This window comes from Kryptolebias marmoratus, linkage group LG19, assembly GCF_001649575.2.
Source record: "Kryptolebias marmoratus isolate JLee-2015 linkage group LG19, ASM164957v2, whole genome shotgun sequence".
Lineage (NCBI taxonomy): Eukaryota > Metazoa > Chordata > Actinopteri > Cyprinodontiformes > Rivulidae > Kryptolebias > Kryptolebias marmoratus.
The window spans coordinates 12,270,483-12,289,413 of NC_051448.1; the positions used below are offsets into that span (position 1 = coordinate 12,270,483).

Below are 18,931 nucleotides of genomic sequence, written 5' to 3' on the forward strand. Positions count from 1 at the left end.
GGAGGGGAGGGGAGGGGGGAGGGGGGGGAGTGGTGCCTTCAAGTGTTCTCCGTCAGCTCAAAGTCAAGTCCTGAAGTTTATGTGATTAGAGGAGCACGAAATAATATCTAACCCCTGTTTGGGTCATTTTGACCCAAATAATACCGGAAGTTAAAGAGCATATTGGGATATAAACTGTGATTGCATTTTGTTTAAAGCCGCAATAGTTGTCAAAATAGGTGATTTTTTTCTGGGTTTATGATTTGAACTCTTTTGCACATGTGTAAAAAAAAACCAAACATTGTTCTCTACCAAAAAGCCCACCACGTAATTTGTAACGAATGAGCGAAGGCAGCAGAGGCAGGTTTTTGTTGCCAACAATTACGAGCGGTTTGTTTACATCTGAGCGCCGACGAGTTCACCTCGGACGGCCTCTGTTGAGTCGGGGAAATGGTCCCCGGATGTGAACAGAGCCAGAAGGAGAACGATGGAGTCAGAGGCGCCGGGTGGGACGAGGAAAGGTGAAGTTCTTCTTCTGAACAGAAATGGCGCCTAAAAGCTGCGAGGACGTGAGGCGGCAAATATGGAGTCATTTTAGGGGAGGAAATCGAGCGGATGTCTCAATAAGGCGGGAGATGACGCGTGACGCCGCTGTCAAGGTTTGACCAATACGGCGGTAACGTAGCAGGAATTGATCTCCGTTTAAAACTCCGGCATGGAAGGTGGCGTTCGATGTGCGAATCCCCCGCCTTACTCGATGCTAGGCTTCTAATTTCACTTCAGACTGCTTTGTTTTGTTACGTAATACCAAGAACATGTTTATGGTTGAAATACTCTTATACATGAAGAAAGTTTCTGTTTTTTCCCCCTTCACCATTACCAGTTGGGACTGTTCGCACACTGGGGTCAGATCTGGACATATACAGGGTTCACCTGGGTTCAGATGTGGCCGTTTTTTAGGAAAAGCAGCCATAATTATTAACTTTGTCTTCTGGTAAATGACTTTACCACTCAGCACTTGGGTACACTCAGCTCCTTTCTCAGAATAAGGTTTGGAAGACCTATATGAGGCCATATAACTGGTCACAGACAATAAGGGCCATTTTAAAGCATGACGTCTTCATTTTGCAATTAGGTGTGAAGGATTTCGGCATCCCATAAAAAAAATTAAAAAAAAACGCTAAATATCTTTTAAACATTAGCAAATGTGGTTCTTTTCAGGTGACTTCCCGACAGTTCATGAAGGGAAGTCTTGACTGATTTGATCGGTGAGATTGAATCCAAAAAAAAAGGTCTTGTATTCTGTAGCTGTCTGGTCTTTTTTTGTTTCCTGACCCTTTTCTGGATGACTGAGAATCTACACCAGCGTGTCAGTAAGAGTAAGATAATTCGTCGGTTTCGAGCAGCCATTTCAATTAAAGCTGAACATAAACCCTCGGACACACAGTTGATATCGCCCCCACAGAAAAAGCTGAATTCAAACCCCACTGTCAGTACTTTTTAGCGGTTTCAAAAGCAGTTTATGTCCATTCGAATGTGCCTTTATTTAATATCCTTTTACGTCTTTTGGTCGTGCAGACACATTTCACACATATTACCGTCTATCTGCGGCGGCTGACGGTTGGATCTGCTGTCTAAGGGAAAAAAGGAAGACTTCTGTACATTTGATTCGACGAGCAGCGATCGACGCTCACCCGCAGCTGATAGTCACAGGACGAATAATGTGCAGCTTTTAAATATGGCCACCTGATGCTCTCTGACAGCCACACAGAGCCGGAGTGCCAAACAGCACACGGGACAAAGGACATTCCTCCTAAAGCCTTTCAAGGACGTCCTCCGTGTCTCCCTTTTCTCAACCGCGCCGCTCAGATCTGTGATACGGCTTACCGTCGTGTGATTTGATGAAGACGGGCCCTGGATGAAGCGGCGCCATCCTTCAAGGCGCATTTCATGTGTAATTTCTCATCCCACCCCTCCCCACCGATGGCACAGAGAGAGTCCTCGTGGGACGCAAAGTGACATGTTCCATCAGCGACGACGAGCAGCACGTGGCGAGCAAGTCGAGTTTTCCACCGTCAGTTGTCCTACCTTTAAATGGAACGATTAAAAAAAAGAAGCAGCACATGAAAGTCGAGTTTCCCGCTCTCTTGTTGAAGGTCTCAGACGTCGACGACTCAAGGTTAGCGAAAGAAGTTCGAGGGAGTTGTCTACGGTACCTCCGCTGGGGTAAACGCTCTTCACCTGATATAACCAAGAGCCGAGTCCAGCGAGATGGGAGATGGTGAAAGGACATCGGAAGAGAGAGAGGGGGGGGGGCATTTAGACAAAAGGTCCTCTCAGTACTTTTCCTTTCTGGCCCTCTTTCGTTCCTCCGTTCACACAGGCTGCTCAGTCCTCAGCCCCCCCACCTCCCCCACGCGCCTGAACAAGAGCCGGCTCCACGGCACTCGGGCTGTCGGTTAGCCACCTCTCCGTGTGTGTGTGTGTGTGTGTGTGTGTGTGTGTGTGTGTGTGTGTGCTTGAAACATGAGCACGTTATGTAACCCGGCAGTGGCGCTGTGATCGATGCCAGCGAAGGCACCGAGTCACTCACAGACCCTCTGCGGACCGGTTCGTGAAAGGACAGGAGGACCTCGCTTCGGCACAGGACGTTCAAGCCGGAGCGCGAGCACCTGCGAGTCCCACCCGCAACACGAAGGCGAGCACGACAGACCGGCCTCGTCATCCTTGTTCAGCCGAGGATGATGAGGATGCGCTTGGGGATGCGGCTGATCTGGTGATGAATGAGAATGAGCCTCAGCGGTGACAGCGTTACATAAAGAGCTCTGTTATAAAGGAGGACAGCCGCGCTTTTATTGTGTGATTAGGCGCTATGATTGTGTGTGTGTGTGTAGTGTGTAGCTTGGCTTTCTGGGTTGCCAGAAGGTTGGCCTACTTATCACCTTAAATCCTTCTGCTGGAGGTCGTGTGTCCGTCCTCACTCTAGCTCCTGATTTGAGTTTTTACTGTTAAGTAAAGCTGCTGGACCTGCAAGGTGTGTGTGAGCGATGGAAATCTGGTTTGTGTGTCACAGTGGTTTTCTGGAAATTACCCAACATGTCACTCATTTTAGAGCATGGGGTGTCAAACTCCAGGCCTCAAGGGCTGATGTCTTGGGAGTTTTAGGTTTTTCTGCTCCAACACACCTGATTCAAATGGTTTAATTACCTCCTCACCAAATCATCAAGTTTTCCAGAAGCATGTCCACAAGTTATTCATTTAAAGCAGGTGTTTTAAAGAAAGAACACATCTAAAACATGCAGGAGAGCGGCCCCCCGAGGAACGGAGTTTGACACCTGTGTTTTAGAGGAAGAGTCTTGAAGAGGACAAACTGATTCTTCCCATAAAAAAACTGGAAAGTCCGGTCGCTTTCAAGACAAAGAATTCAAATGCGAATGACAGCTTAGTTGAAGTGATAGTTCTGTGGAGTGGTCATGAACAATTTCAGTTCGCCCTGTTACACATACACTATATTGCCAAAAGTATTCTCTCACCCTCCCAAATCATTGATTCAGGTGTTCCTATCACTTCCATAGAGCACAGAGGTCACCAACGTTCTGCAGAGTCAACAGCTACAGACCTCTGATCAGCTCAAGAACGGCACAGAGAGCTTCATGGAATGGGTTTCTATGGTCGAGCAGCTGCATCCAAACCTTCCATCTTAAAGTGCAAAGCGTCAGATGCAGTGGTGTGAAGCACATCGCCACTGAACTCTAGAGCAGTGGAGACGTGTCCTCTGGAGGGACGAGTCACGCTTCTCTGTCTGGTAATCTGATGGACGAGTCTGGGTTTGGCTGCTGCAAGGAGAACAGTTCTTGTCTGACTGAATTGAGCCAAGTGTTAAGTTTGGTGGAGGGAGGATCATGGTGTGGGGTTGTTTTTCCAGAGTTGGGCTCGGCTGTTTAGTTCCAGTGAAAGGAACTCTTAATGCTTCAGCCTTCTGAGGCATGTTGGACAATTTCAAACTCTTAACTTTGTGGCAACAGTTTGGGGATGGCCTCTTCCTGTTCCAGTGCACAAAGCAAGGTCCACAGAGACATGGATGAGTGAGAACAGAACACCTTTGGGTTGAATCAGAGCAGAGACTGAGAGCCAGGCCTTCTGTCCATCATCAGTGTCTGATCTCACAGATGAGCTTCTGGTAGAAAACTTCCCATAAACACTCCTGAATATGTGGAAATCTTTCCCAGAAGAGTTGAAGCTGTTCTAGCTGCAACATCAGATTAAACCCCATGGATTAAGAATGCGAGGTCACTCGAGTTCACATGCGTGTGAAGGGAGGTGTGTGTAGCTCTTTAAACAACCTCAGATGAGATAAGATTAGTGCTGATCAAATTCATGAGCTAAAGCACAGGTGGGCAACTGTCATTTTATTTTATCCCAGAAGGCCATTTTGTCTTAGGTAACTGGATCAAGGGGCAGCTAATTGAATTGAAACACGAGCAGATGATGCTACCTACATCTGTCAGACACAACATCATATCATCTGCAAACAAACAAATAAATAAATGCACAAAGGACGGATTGCTTTCTTGTTGCTGCATTTTGTATATTGTTGAATTATTCTTTTAGGCAGAATTATCAGAGGCTTTTTTCTTTTTTTGGACACGTAGATGCGATACTTGGTGAAAACACAACAAGACCCTCTTAGCAGATGAAACGTTGTGCCTGTAAACTAACACCTGAGATGGTTAATTCAGACGGAAACCGAGGGCTAAAAAAACAGCAATAATTAGTTTAGATTTATCCCACATTATCCTTCATCTACAATTGCCAGGATAACCTTTGACCTTAGACCTCGGTAAAACAATCTTTAGGCCTATTTTAGTGAGAAAAAGCCCTCTTTTGTAAACTGTTATCAGCAAATTATAGACCTCGTTTAAATTGTCCTTAAGAGTCATTACTAAAAATCAGTTTTTTCAGTATTTTATTTTTGTATGAGGCCTTATTTTGCCCATCTGTGAGCTAAAAAGGTTGTTCCAGTTCTATAGTGGACCGCTTCTACCTTCCTTCAAACATCCAAATGTTGTTATATAAACTTTGACGCTGCTGCCAGTTTTGCATTACATGGCTTTTTTTAGACAGAATTCACTGGTAATTTGCAAGGATTCATAGCAGCGGCAGCAGGAGGCAGTTCTGGCACAGCCTGGGGGGCTCTTCCTGCACAAATATCATGATGTTTCTGTTGGAATTAAACTATAATGCGAAGCGTTTATCGAATAATAATTGCACGAACAACTACGAAACCTCTGGGATCAAAGTCAAAAATCTGCTTTGGTCGGTCCCCGCTCAGGCTAGCTATAAACTCATCAATCCGGTCAGAATTAAGCAGTTTCTCCAAACTCAGTCGTCTTCCCACAACAGGTAAGATACCGTTTGCTCTTGACCCTCCCACACAGAATGTCTGAACGATCCCTTTAAAGGAGGCGTTTCATGTGACTGCAAACAAAAAAAAGCACCCAAACCCTGTCAACATTTTTGCCGTGATAAACATGTTCAGACATTTGCCTCGAAGCTAACGAGCACATTTGGGTTCAGGGTGTCTTTAAGGATTTAGAAACCATGTGTTTACCCGTTTTTTTCTTTTTTTCTTTTGGGAGTAGGTGCGTGTCTTTGCGTAGGCGTGGCCGTCCAACCCTCAGGGGCAGGCTGGTACAAGCAAGATTTACGTAAAAAACATTTTAAAAAATGGTGAGAAACAAAAAGTTAAAGGAACGCGCACACACACAAACTCAAACCCAGGCTCAGTAATTATATGTTATGTAATGTTTTCTGATAAAGAGAGGCACTATTGGAACAGAAGCGCTGATTCATTGCGATGCAGCGGGCTCGTAAACACACTGAGCACTGAGACGTTTAAGATTTTGATGTTTTTTTTTAGCAAAAACTCATTGTTGCAAAAAGCAAGTATTTTAGAGCAAAAAGAAGGGCAGAAACCCTTCTACATGTTATGTTTTGTTATGCAGGACAGTCATACTTTGCTCTGATCATCACCACCTTTATTTGCCTTTAACCTTTCATTATTGTTCGCACACAGCTGCGTCAGTGACTCATAAAAGCGACTTTCTTCACCTAACTGGCGAACCTGGATGGACTGGGAGGAGCAGGAACAGCTATCTGTTTTTGCAATCCAAAAACTTTTTACTAACAGAGGCAAAAAGAAACCTTTTTTTCTTTCTTTAAATCAAAATGAGCCTCTTGTCATGATTCTTCTCTACAGATATTCCAGATTTCTCCTTCAAAAGTGACCCAAAGCGGACATCTATCTACCTCACTCCTGTTCTCATGGTTTCCAGAGACAGCTCTTCATCCAAACTAACAACTAAATAATCCTATAAATCCCAAAACACATAATGAGCTCCTAAACAATGATCGGATGTTTCACATTAAACAGCATTATTGTGTTGTGTAGTCAGTGTTAGCTTAAAGAGGAAGCTCAGATCTTCTCAAGTGGAGTTCTGTGGAAAGATTATGAACAATTAATATCTTATCTGTCGTAGACAGCTCTTTGAACAACCTCAGTTCGGTGAGAAAGTGCTTAATTCTGACTAAACTAGGGCGCTAGTGGCCATGCTATAAACCTGAACACTGTGTCGGTGTTGTGTTACAGTTATTCTGGAAGAAATAATAATAATAAATATAATAAAAAAAAGAGTTTCCTGCTGGACGTGGCCCAGGTCGCACCCAAAGCGCTGCTGCTGTCGCTAAGAATCGCAGAGTTTTATGAAAATAACCAATTAATGCTACGAACTGTTTCAAATTGGAGCAATTTCAGGACAACATAAATCCATTTTGTTTTTCATGGTCTCACACGGTTTAACTCTTAGTTGATTCAGCAAGAAGTAAACTCTGTTTCTGCGAAGAGAGGCTGTTCAAAGATGTATCTACAAGTAAGATATTACTGTTTACGACTTTTCCACAGAACCCCACTTCTAAAGATTTGAACTGTTTCTTTAAGAAGTTACAACTACTGCTGTGAAATGTATTGCTATTTTGTCTCATTGTGTGCAGCATTAATAGATCAAAACACTGTTTCAATTATATAAATAGCTGATTGTTATATTCCAGATGTTGTGCATTTATGCTTTTCTCATCAATAATATATTTGGTCAACCAGATGGACCTGAGATTTGACATAATTACTGCACATTCTCCTTTTATCATGCAGCCCTGGTTAGAGCAATAAAGTAGTAAAATATCTGAAATAATAGCTGAATAATGTAATGCGCTCAGGGGATAGAAGAATATGCTTTTGATAGCTTATAAATGTGCACTTGGGGGACATTTTACATTAACAAAGGAGGGAATTGGATTTACTTTTTACCTAAGAAGAAAATCAGAATATTATACATTTCAAAATGAGTGTGCTATTAGGGGGAAAAAGAGCATTTTCCACATTAAATAGCTAAAGCAGCTTATTGATTGTGATCCAATTCAAAATGCCGTCTTTTATGATGATGATGAAACTATCCAGAGCTCAATCGCTGCTCATGAGCGTCCAAGTCTGCAAAGAAACGTGACACACTTACAGCTTGCGTACTTTAGACCGGACTCTGGTTTGTGGCACAAATCAGCAGCAGGAAGAAAAAAAAAAGAAGAAGCTCATATACAGTATGAAGGCCAAGGCAGGGAGCTGGTGTGCAATCAACAGCTGGAGAGAAGCCGTAAACAGAGAAGGTCATCGTGTTAAAGTGTGTGATGATCTGTCCTGAGGATTGAGTCTGTGAAAAGCTGCTTTGCCACAGTCCGCAAAAAAAAAAAATAAAACAACAAAAAAACAGTAATCTGTGGTTCGGGACAACAGTAATTATCCTGCAGGTTTAGAGGTTGGAGCAGAAAGCCAAGCGCTGAGGTAAGATAGAGTCATCGAAAACAGAACGGGGAGCAAGGAGGTCGCTTTGGACTCAGGAAGCAAATAATAACCCCGAGGGAGGGGGAAGACAAATAACAGGGGGAGAAAGATTTGTGTGGTGAAGTTACAGAGTCAGAACAATTGGATAGTAGAAGGTAGGAGGGAATGGATGAAGACGAAAAAAAAAAAAAAAAACTGTCACCGGTTTCTTACCGTTGTCGCCAGGGCAACAGTAGTTGTCTGAGTCTGACTCATTGTGGTAGTACAGGTCCATCGCCTGCGGGCAGAAGGAAAGTTGGCATTGCTTAGAAAAACAGATATGCAGAGTGTGGATTTATTGTTGTTTATCCGTACGGTTCTTCTTCTTCTTGCAACAGTTTACAAAAACGAAATGAAACCTCATGCATATTCAAACTATTACTGAACGTGACATGTTCAGAAACAGAGGCAGAGCTAAGGACGTTGGGCGACATTTGCATTAAAAAAAAATCGGTGCTTCAGATATAAACCGTGTTTTGTGTTTTGGTCAAACTGTAAAGTCTGAATAGAAAGCTGATTAAAGCCACGTCTACACATCCTTTAACAGAGGATTCCAAACAGCTGGGACCAAATTAGATAGAAGAGGTAATGCAGACTACTTCCCCTCACAAATCACTCTCAGTGTGACAGCCGCTGTATTCTCTTAAAAATGAAATATTCAGAATTAATCAGTCTTTCACCAATCAGCCGTGTGGACTTTTGGGCACTGACGGCACTGCCTTTTGTTGTGACATTTGAATATTTAATGTTTCTTAAACCAATCTGAGACGCCGCAGAAGGAAATGTCTCATTGGAAGAGCTGCTGTCAACCTAAATTCACTGACAACATGTCAGCAACGAGATTAGATCTGTGGGAAAAAGTAATCCCTAAGCCTGAGTGAGAATGTTCTACTTTCCAACCATCTTTAATAATATAAGAGTCGATCACTTTTATTAAAACAGTTATTAAGCTCCTCATCCTGTGTTTAATCAGATCAGCTTTGGGTTAAAAGTCAAAGTAAACCCATTTTTAAACAGGCGCTGCTCCAGCCAGCCCCACTCTCTCTTTCCACAACCAGCGACATGACTGGCAGCTGTCATGAGACGAAAGCTTTTAGAAAACGACACATCATATATATATATATATATATATATATATATATATATATATATATATTCTTTTTTTTTTTTTTTCTGTCAGTCAACAGCTTTTCAAAGCGTCTCTGTTAAATACAGCCTTAGCCTAGTTTGCTGCTCGGCTCTAAGCACTTATCGCAGCTCTCTGGAAGTTTCCCCATGAGTGTTTTCTGTGAGTGAGACGAGCCAAGGCATGTGTGTGTATGTGTGTGTGTGTTTCAGTTTCATTCTTCGTTCACACATTCGGTGCTTCCTTCGGCCTGCCCGTCCCGCCAGTTATTCTATCTCAATTAAAGCCCCAAAACCGACGGCGGCTTCGTCCCTTCGTCGTTTCCTAACAGACACGCCAACGTGTTGGGTCTACGGTCTACGGCGCCCGCCTACTGTCAGCTATTCTGCGTCCTCGTATCGCCCCTGCACGAATCAAGGCCCCTCGCAGCCTTCGTCTTCCAGCGCTCCCCTCGTCTCATGCCCTCTCTCGCGTTGTTCGTCGATTCAACCGGGGTCTGATGGAAGCCGTAGCCATGGAGATGCAAAGTCTGTGGGTTTCTGTTCATTAATATTTCATGGCAAATTTATTATTCTAAAAGAAGACTTAAAGTTTGGCTTGTTGAGGCATCTTTGTGTGTGTCAAGGAGGGAATAAAAAGTTTGAAAAGTGTCAAAGAAGGTTGCTTTGTGCATTTCTTTTTCTGTCACGTCCACAAAAAGAGACTGGAGAGAAAATCTTCCAAGTTTAAATCGTATTCTATTTGCCATTAAAACACGTTTAATCTTTTTAACTACAACATAAGGAGCTTAACTTCCTTGGGTACCTTTTAGCAGCTTTGCCCATTAGTCCAAGCTAAGACTTTCACCAAATCCACGGTGAATGCCAATCGAGGAGCTCTGATACAAACAGAAGCTGCTCGTGGCGAAATAGCTGACCTGAAGTCATGGCAGGTGACGCATAAAACCAACTGAATCACAGAGGAAGCAGAAATTACAGAACACAGGAACGCTGGGAGGGATGACTCCTGCCAAATTACACACAACCTTTTGTTGAAGCGACACCTTGACTCTGTTATCAAGATGAGTTACCTTACTTAGGCGGTGAAGTCATATTTTAATGGAGCTTGTCATTCGCTGGAACATTTGAGCATCACTGTGCCACCTTTACCCAGGAGCTTCGAGCCGCTCTGATTACTAGATGAGCGTGCACCGAACCCACTCACCTGTGTTCGTTGACGCGGCTGCCAGGTGTCCTCTAGGGCGTAGCTGACGTAGGGCCCGCTGCAGATGGAGCACTCCAGGATGACGGGACTGGCCAGGAGGGACGAGCTGTGGACCCCCCAGCACTGACAGCCTCCCAGGTGGACGTCCGCCTCGGCCTCCTTCTGTTTGCCCGAGCTCTCGTTGTGATGGCGGGACAGCATCTTCCACCTCCTGACCTGCAGGTTCGGACGAATTGTTTGAGTTGGATGGTTCAAACCAAACAGCGTCCGTAGCTGTAATCCAAACTTGACCTTTGACCTTCAAGAACTGATTCCTACAGGGGCAACACCCCGCCAGGGCAAATACGATTTAGCACCATTTAAAGTCAAGTCACGTCCAACTTTAAGTCAGTTTCTTTTCATTTATAATTAACCATACAGTTAGCCTGCAACCACTTTGGATAAACACAAGAATAATTTACACTTTTTCCCAAAAAAGGTTTAGTGGAAGTAAAACAAAAAAAGGTCAATTTGAGGCACAGCTGCGAGATAGTGAGTCATTGTTTCTGTGAAATTTCTTTTTTCTTGTACTCACACCATGACAGCGTGTTGTTACATACATAAAATGAAGTGGAAAAAGGAGCAGCACAATCAAAACTAGACTAGAATGAAGAAACTGTCAAATGTAGTTTCCTCCTGGTGAGAGTTCAAACCACAGTCTCGCAGCTTGCACCGTTAGATTGTTGGCTAACGCTAAGGTCGTTTTAATCAGCAGCTCTATTTCTTTAAATCCAGATTTTGCGTACAGAACATCTACAAACTGGTGTTTGTGTGGGTCTGAAATTGAAAAACATAAACATTTCAGACGTGCACGGCTGTCAGTGTGTATAGTTTTGACACGCTGGCGTCTACCGCTGTAGCTGTCAAAGCAGGCCAACGAAATCGTGACAGCGAGAGTCGGCCGCCTTGAGTTTCTGAATAAAACATCACAGGGTCGCGTTTGTTTGGAACGGGAGGCAGAGAGTGACTCAGGCTCAGCTTCAGCGGTAATCTCTTCTCTCGTGACAGCTGCAGCGACAGACTCTCCGGAGGACAAACCTCCTGTTTCTCAAACACCATTTAGGCATGTGTCTGGCGACGCTGACGGAACGCGTATCACGGGCAGACGGGGGAAAACGTCCTTCAGAGACCGACACACACACACCTGAGAGAGAGAGTGTGTGTGTGTGTGTGTGTGTGTGAGATGACTGGAAGGCAATATAGGAGAATAGAAGCTCAGGTCAGAGTTCGCCGAGGAAACCAAATTACATCGCTGGATGTGTCGGTGACCCAGAGTTACTCTTTTCCTTCAGTAAAGGGTGTCCTTGGCACACAGAGCTGACAGCTTCAAAGACTGCAGAGATTTCAAATAAGACTCATCGAGGCCTCGACCAGCGGCTCAGCTGGCGCTCGGGGTTGTGGCCTGGGAATACAGCGAGTAAAGGTTGTGTGTGTGTGTGTGTGTGTGCACTGTAGTCCAAACTTACAGCTCAGCAAAAAGCTTCACCCGAGTGTGGATGGTTGTTGAATCCTAACGCAGATCCGGGTTGGGAGGATACAACTCTGTCCCTAACGTTTACTGGGTATATCTCCGACAACACAAACCCGTTTCATGACCCCACTCTGGTTATCAAAGCGGCGGCTCGTACTTTGTCATTTCTGTTAAATATGACACAATTTCCAGCACGGCTTGTTAGCGTGACTCCTGTCAGCACAACTCGAAGCAGTCGTTCAGATCTGTTGATCTGTTGTGGATTTTGCAGAAAGGTTATGAACACATAGTATCTTACCTGTTGTAGATATCGCTTTGAACAGCCTCAGTTTGGAGAAACAGAGTTTATTTCTGACTAGACGGATGAGCTGACAGCTATCATTGAGCGAAGGGCTAGTCCAAAACTAGCTGTTAGTCTGGGCTCCCAACTTAAAGCAGCTCCATCTTCAAAAGCTTCATAGCAGTTCATTCAAACTCTATTTTTACATAGTTGTATGCATGGAAATCATTGGTTATTTGTGGGCACAATTAGCACAGCAGCAGCTCCAGTGCAGCCTTGGACAATTCCTGCAGAAATGTCCTAAAGTTCCTGCCTGGATAACCACTTAATGCAAAGGTGACAGCATTTCTAAAAGGCTGTTTGGGTCAAGTGCTGTGAAATACCTTGAGAATGGAGCTATTTCAGGTTAACTCTGCTTTCAGCCATTAGCTCGTCCAGCTGGTCAGAATTAAACTCCAAGCTCAAAGTGCAACAGGGTTAATTGTTCGTAACCTCTCTACAGAAACCCCCTTCAGAAGATCTGAATTATCCCTTTGACAGGAATTCATGCTGAATAAACAGGCAAAATTTTCAGTCCTGGAGTTTTGAGCGGGTGCTGATGTGTGCGCTTGAGATTTTGTGTCAAAAATATTATCCCTCCGCAACGTTTCCTTATCCTCAGAAACCTTTGAGCCGTTCACCGAACTGTCTGCAAAGTACACGCCGGTTATGTAATCTGCTTTTAATTGCGTTGCCCCGTTCTGATCCTTGCTCAAGGGGGAAAAAAAACCTCCAGGATTGCTTCAGGGGACAAGAACACAGATGCTTAAATGAAAACCACTGACCTTCCTCTTTCTTTCAACTCGCTTTCCTGACATTTGACCCCGCGTGACCTACGAAGGCGCCAGCGGTTAGGTTACATAAGACCTCTGAGACAAGACCTGTCCCTTCACCTCATGGGCTCGGGATGTGATGCAGTCTAAGGAAATTCTCCTACAAGACCAGGATGTCCAGATTAGACCCAGAGCTGCATAAAAACGGGGACTGAAAACACGACTTTATTCATCAGGAACCTGTCCTCAGCCTGATGACCTCAGTGATAGGCATTTGTCTTTATTATTCAAAAGTTGTGTAAACGCTTTACTGAAAGGTCTGCCCTTTACTCCTTAAAGGCATGTAGTCATAAACAACAAACAATGACGTCACAGTCAATCAAACTTCAAGAGGAGTACAAGGAATTATGGACATTTTTGATAAGTTTCCTGTGACTTCTATCTGCTTCACCAAACAGCACTTTGTTCTGAGAACTGCTGCGCTGCTTTTATAGTCTTGTTTACCGCCAGCTTTCTTTTCCTCCTCCTCATACAGGCCTTGGGTCCATAAAAAACAAAGACAAAAACATATTTTCGAAAGACAACGGGATGATAAATAGAGAACGTGACGCAGTCTTTTACTCTGGACCTATTTGTCCGTCAGAGCTGAGACGTCCTTGTTAATGCAAAAGGTCGCAGCTCCTCCTTCTCCCTGCTTTTCTTCTCCTGCTCTTAGACGGGCGCAGAATCTGATCTAAAAATGAGCGATCCGAAAGGTGAACATATCATTTAGATCAGTCAAGGGAGGGAGCAGATTTAAACACAAAGGATTTACAAATCTGATCTGTTAAGAACCAGTAAAAAAAAAAACAGATTTGGAGAATCTATCTAAATGAAACAGTTCACATTTGAGTAACTCTGCTGTCCTTTTTAAACCTCCAGGAGGTTCGTGACAGGGTCCCTGAGCTCTGACTTTCTGGCGAAAAAACCTCATTAATATTCATGACCGGCGTCGTGCTTTAACACGCGGACATTTTGTCGGAAATTAAAAAAGACTGCCCTCGCCCTGACATCTTCTTCCCACCTTCTTCCCATTTCTCAGCAGAGACAACATATCTGTGGCCCGCTGACCCTCCACATGGGGCCGCGAGGGATCGGTTCTCTTCTCCCCGGTTTTTCATAACAGGTCTTTTGTCTCGTCTCAGCAAGACACTCGGGACACCTTGAAAAGAAAAAAAAAAAAACTAGCTGGAAGCTAAATCATGAAGACAATCATGGCTCATTGTTCGTAGATGTTTAAAGACAGTTTTGGTTTGAAGACGACTGACTTCTGCAAAATAAAGGACTTTAATTTCCTTAAGGTGATACAGGAGTCTAAACTTTGGAACAAAGGCACGTTGACCTTTGAGCTCGGGCTTTTTGATTCAGCCTGAAAATAAGTTTAAAATGGTAACTGGGCTGTACTTATATGGCAGCTTTCTAGCCAACCAGGCCACTCGAAGTGCTTTACAACCCAATCTGTCCTCATTTACCCATTCATACAGCACCCTACTACTATCTTTACAAAGGTAATCTGAATAAATCATTCTATAGAGACTAATCAGAGCTTTAGATCACAGTCATACACCGATGAGGCTCATCGGAGGCAGTGAGGGGTGGCACACTGGTGGAATCAAACCTCTAACTGTCTTGTTGGAGGAGGGCTTCTCTAACCACTGATCCACTGTTTAAAACAGCCGTGTACTTTCAGCTCAGCGTCTCCTTGGCTTGTTCCAGCTAGATCTGAGTGAAACATTACAATGTGCTCTCATGACGACAAGTCCAGGAGACTGCAGCTGAGCCATTTCGTACTTTGCTCCAGATAAGGCAACTGTCCAATGTCGGTGCGGTCCGGGGCGTAATAATTTTCTTCTCCTTCTTCTGTGAGTAAAACTGTCCAAGCCACGTTCTGCCACTGCCAGACCACTTGGCTTTGGAGCAAAAGGCAAGCAAAGGTCGCTAAAGTTACGCAGGCAGCTCAGAGCTCTTTTCCAACCCCCCGTAATTTAAACGGTTTTGAGTTTGTATAGAGACATAATTAGTAAGATTAATGGAAGCAGATAATGATACAAAAGCATTAAGGCTGTAACTAATCCAAGGTTGGGTAATAAGGAGGGGGAAGGAGGGGAAATCCAAGTTTTCCCAACAACAGGCAGCAGAATCCGGCTTCATCCATAAGCTTGCCTGGCACCTCACTGGTTTCATCACGGAGTAAAGAGCGGGAAAAACTCACAGGGTTCTGACTTTTATGTGGATATGCACAGAGATACTTAACAAGGCTGGGGGGAAAAAAAGGAAAGTTCTGAATCAATTAGGTGCACTATTCTAAAAAGAAAGAAACAGAAAGAAGTACAAACAGAAGTTGGGAATGAGAGGCGCTTCAGCCCCGGTATGCATGCTACGGTATGCATGATGGGGCCAACGACCCGGAGAGGGATTCTGTAACTCCTTGTATCCGGTCTAATTGGACCTTCAGGGGTGTTCCTCCTAATTCCGTCTTCCTCCTGGTGCTTTCTAAACCCCTCCTGACAGTAATTCAATTCATGGCAAATGCAGCTGAAGCTCCAACTCAGCCGAGGGTTTTACTGATATGACCCGACTGGCAGGTGAACAGAGGAACTGAACCAAGAAACCACAAGCAGTTTAAATTAAAAAAAAAAATGTATGTTGTTATACAAAGGAGCAGTACTGCAATGAGTCTCTTTTTTTTTTGCTGAGTCTCTATATTTTTAGTAGTGCTATTTTATAGAAGCGACTTCCTGACTAATTTTTTTTTTTTTTTTTTTTTTCCGAATCAGCAGCAGCTGAACATTTTCCGTCCAGTCGTTGGAATTTAGATCTGAACAGGTAACGGCTGGAGGACAGAGGTCATGTCCTTACCTCAGAAATGTGAGCGGACTGCCAGTAAGGCTCTAATCTGACATTTAACTCATCAATCATTAGCTGCTAAACCTCACAGAATGTACAGTCGGGTCACTCATAAGACGACATGACGTCAGCAGACAAAGTCCGGAAAACAAAGTGCAGCAACAATGCTGTCACACGTTGAAGGGCAAAGTGAGAAAGAAGGGAAACATTTGGGATCAAATTAGAGTGGGGAAAGGAAAGATTTGACTCCTCTAATTTAGACTTGGACTCCCTTAAAAGAAGTAAAACCAACAGGTCAGGGGTTGTTACCTGGAATCATTTGTACTTTTAATTTATTGCAAAATCTATAGAAGAATCTAAAGGAGACCATACCAATTCTTAACTTTGCCCTTTTAATCTTCCACCGCTGACAATCAAATTTGACACTAAATGAGCCTTCCTGTTGATGTCCTGCACCCCAATTCAAGGAGATAAATAAAAGTTTTAATTACAGACATAGGCACAGGATGAGCAAGCAGACTCTAACGAAACTTGAACAAACTGAACTACCTTCACTGACGAGTGCAGTTAGGTTTTTTTCTTCAATTTAAGCAAAATGTCTGACACAAATTCAGCATTCTGTCCGCTCCTTATAACGGCTACATTCAGCTGCATGAAAAAGGACTCTTCCTATCAGACACACTCGGCTCTTCTGCTTCACTTCCTGCCTCCCCGCGTTTTGTTTTTGTTTTGTTGTTGTTTTGGGGTTTTGTCCTGCATAAGTGAGTTTTGGACAGTAAGTACAAACGGGATCAGAATGTTCTGCTTTAAACCACACGGACTGATTAATACGCGTCACCTGATCTATAGTCCGGAGAAAATGGCCAGAAACGGGATGCTGTCACCACTTAGATAACAGCTAATAGCTTACAGAGTATACGCCATGTCAGAATGATTCACTTATTGAGTCTGACTTGATGAGAAGTTACATAAAGCTTTAAATCGTGTGTTTTCTACAGAGAACAGAGCAGCTAAATTTGGAGTAAATGGCAGCACTTTACTGCTCTTAGCATCCTGTAGCTGCAATTTGTCTAAATTTAAGCGCTCACGGGGAGTCATATGATGTTACATTAGGTGTTACAACAGAATCATTTCTTGTGTATTTTGTGAATAAAACTCCAGGAACTTGAGATGTGATCAAATCCACTCTGTCATATCTGAAAGCACAAATTGGACTTTCTCTGTCTAAAACTTTCCGTTCTTTTGCGCACTCAGATGCCATTAATCTAACTTTATGTTGCAACCTCCTGTTTACCGCTTTCCTAAACTTCAAATTTTGGAGCTTAGTGAATATACAAACTCCCCAATCCATAGAAAAAGCTCTTTGTTTACTTTTTTTTTGTCACTTTGCAGATATTTGTCCTCACAGACATTTAGAACATTGTGGTGTTTAACTCAAATCTGATATGAGGTTTATCAGAACACGGAGCCTCAGAGTGCGGGAGTGTTTCCTGTCAGAGTCATGTTTATGGGAGCTCGGTATAATTTTACATCACGTAAATCTTCCCAAGCTGCTCGTTTCTTCCTAAAGGTCAATAAAGTAGTTCGGGTTTGGCAGCAGAAAGCCTCAGCCGAGCTTTTTAGACCGTTTGAAAAGTGATGAAATTCCTTAAAGAATTGCGTGTTGGGACAAGCAGCAGTCAGCAAAAGTTTCCCTTCCTGTTTTTCTTTGATTAAGGCTCGATTTGAGAGATCAGTGGAACGGCTGCGCTTGCGTTTATTTTCCGGGTGCTTTTTTTTTGCGAGCTGCTGGCGTATGTTGGACACCGAAGGGCGTCCTTCCCGGGAGGATTTAGAAGCTCTTGATTCCTTTTCGTGCTCAGGCAGTGTTGGGGCAGATGGCCTGACCCCTCGGCTCCTAACTTCTAATAAAACTGTCCTCGCGGCTCCACTCGTCTCTCTCTGTCACTGTTGGCTCCTCTCTTTACGTCAGCTCCAAAAAAAAAAAAACCTTCGCTCCTTCTTTGGTATTAAAGGGATGCTTCAGTTATTTTGAAGTGGAACTTAGTGGGAAGGTTCTAAATAACTATCTTACCTGTTACAGATAGCACTGTGTAAGAGCTCTGAACCGGACAGCTGATGCAAGTGACCAAAAACAAAAGTGGATCTCTGCTGTCTTATAAATCTCAAAGATTTTATGCTATCGAATTCACGTTTACATCACCAGCAGTTTTGCATTTCATTCTTATTTGCATTGACTTCTGTGGCTTGTGTTTCACTTTCGGCGAAGAAAACTACAATATTTCTTATTATATTTCTGCCCGTAGCCATCAGCTAGTCAGCCCAGTCAGAATTACACTCAATTTCTTCAAACCGAAGTTGTTCCGAGAGCTATCCACATCAGGTAAGATACTAACGGTTTATAAACTAGAAAAGACTAGAATCATCATTTTTTTAGGTGTATAATCTTTTTTTTCTTACAGTACACACAGGAGCATGCAACAATAAGTACACCTATTTCGTTAGATAAAAAAAAGAAAAAGAAAGTGCCATAAAACTTGGTCTATATTTATCTTTGGCTCTGATTGACTCATCAAAAGGCAGCAGAAGGCTAAAGAGCACTGGGTCAAGGCTAAGCTAAGCTACCTGCATTTTTAATGGTGCTTACTCTTTGTAATAAGAAAGGGAAAAAAAAGTGCTGTGATGGCAGGAGGAGGATGAGGAGGAGGAGGAGGAGGAGGAGGGTGATCCGTCAGGGAGGATTTTATTGGAAAAAGAACTTTACATGAGCGTATATCCCTGTTTTACTCGCTCAGATTCGGAGTTGTTTACATACAGCTCCTGTGGCAACGATCAGCCGCAGCAACCGTTCTGCTGCCAAGAGCGAATCACCAACGTATCTCCTCTCACAACAGGAGGACAGACGCAGAACAAGAGCCGAACGTCCTGTTTTTAACAAGGCAGGCTCTTTTATGGCTCAAATATGCTTCAGGGACTGATAACGAATGCCCAAAGATTTCCTTTTTTTTTTTTTATCAGCCGATGCCTTCTTTAGTCGCTCCTACACTGCAGACAGCTCGGCCGAGACAGCTGGGCAGATGAATTTCATAATAAAGTCATCCTCGTTTGCATTCGGGCCGGGGCGGAGGGTGGTTAGCCTCCATCAGGACAGAGGAGAGACTCTGACAGGAGAGGGAAAATGTCTCCATCACTGCTCTGCGAGGGA

General features: G+C 43.7%; 1 protein-coding gene across 2 annotated transcripts in view; it reads right to left on the reverse strand.

Annotated features, from left to right (window-relative positions):
* sgk1 (serum/glucocorticoid regulated kinase 1) overlaps positions 1-18,931 on the reverse strand; it is a 29,267-nt gene that overhangs the window by 5,610 nt on the left and 4,726 nt on the right. For both annotated transcript variants that reach the window (XM_017427331.3, XM_037981604.1), the window contains exons 3-4: positions 10,239-10,454; positions 8,084-8,147 (exon numbers count right to left, since the gene is read on the reverse strand). In XM_017427331.3, the coding sequence (XP_017282820.1) occupies positions 8,084-8,147; positions 10,239-10,454 (280 nt within the window). The remainder of the gene's footprint in view (positions 1-8,083; positions 8,148-10,238; positions 10,455-18,931) is intronic.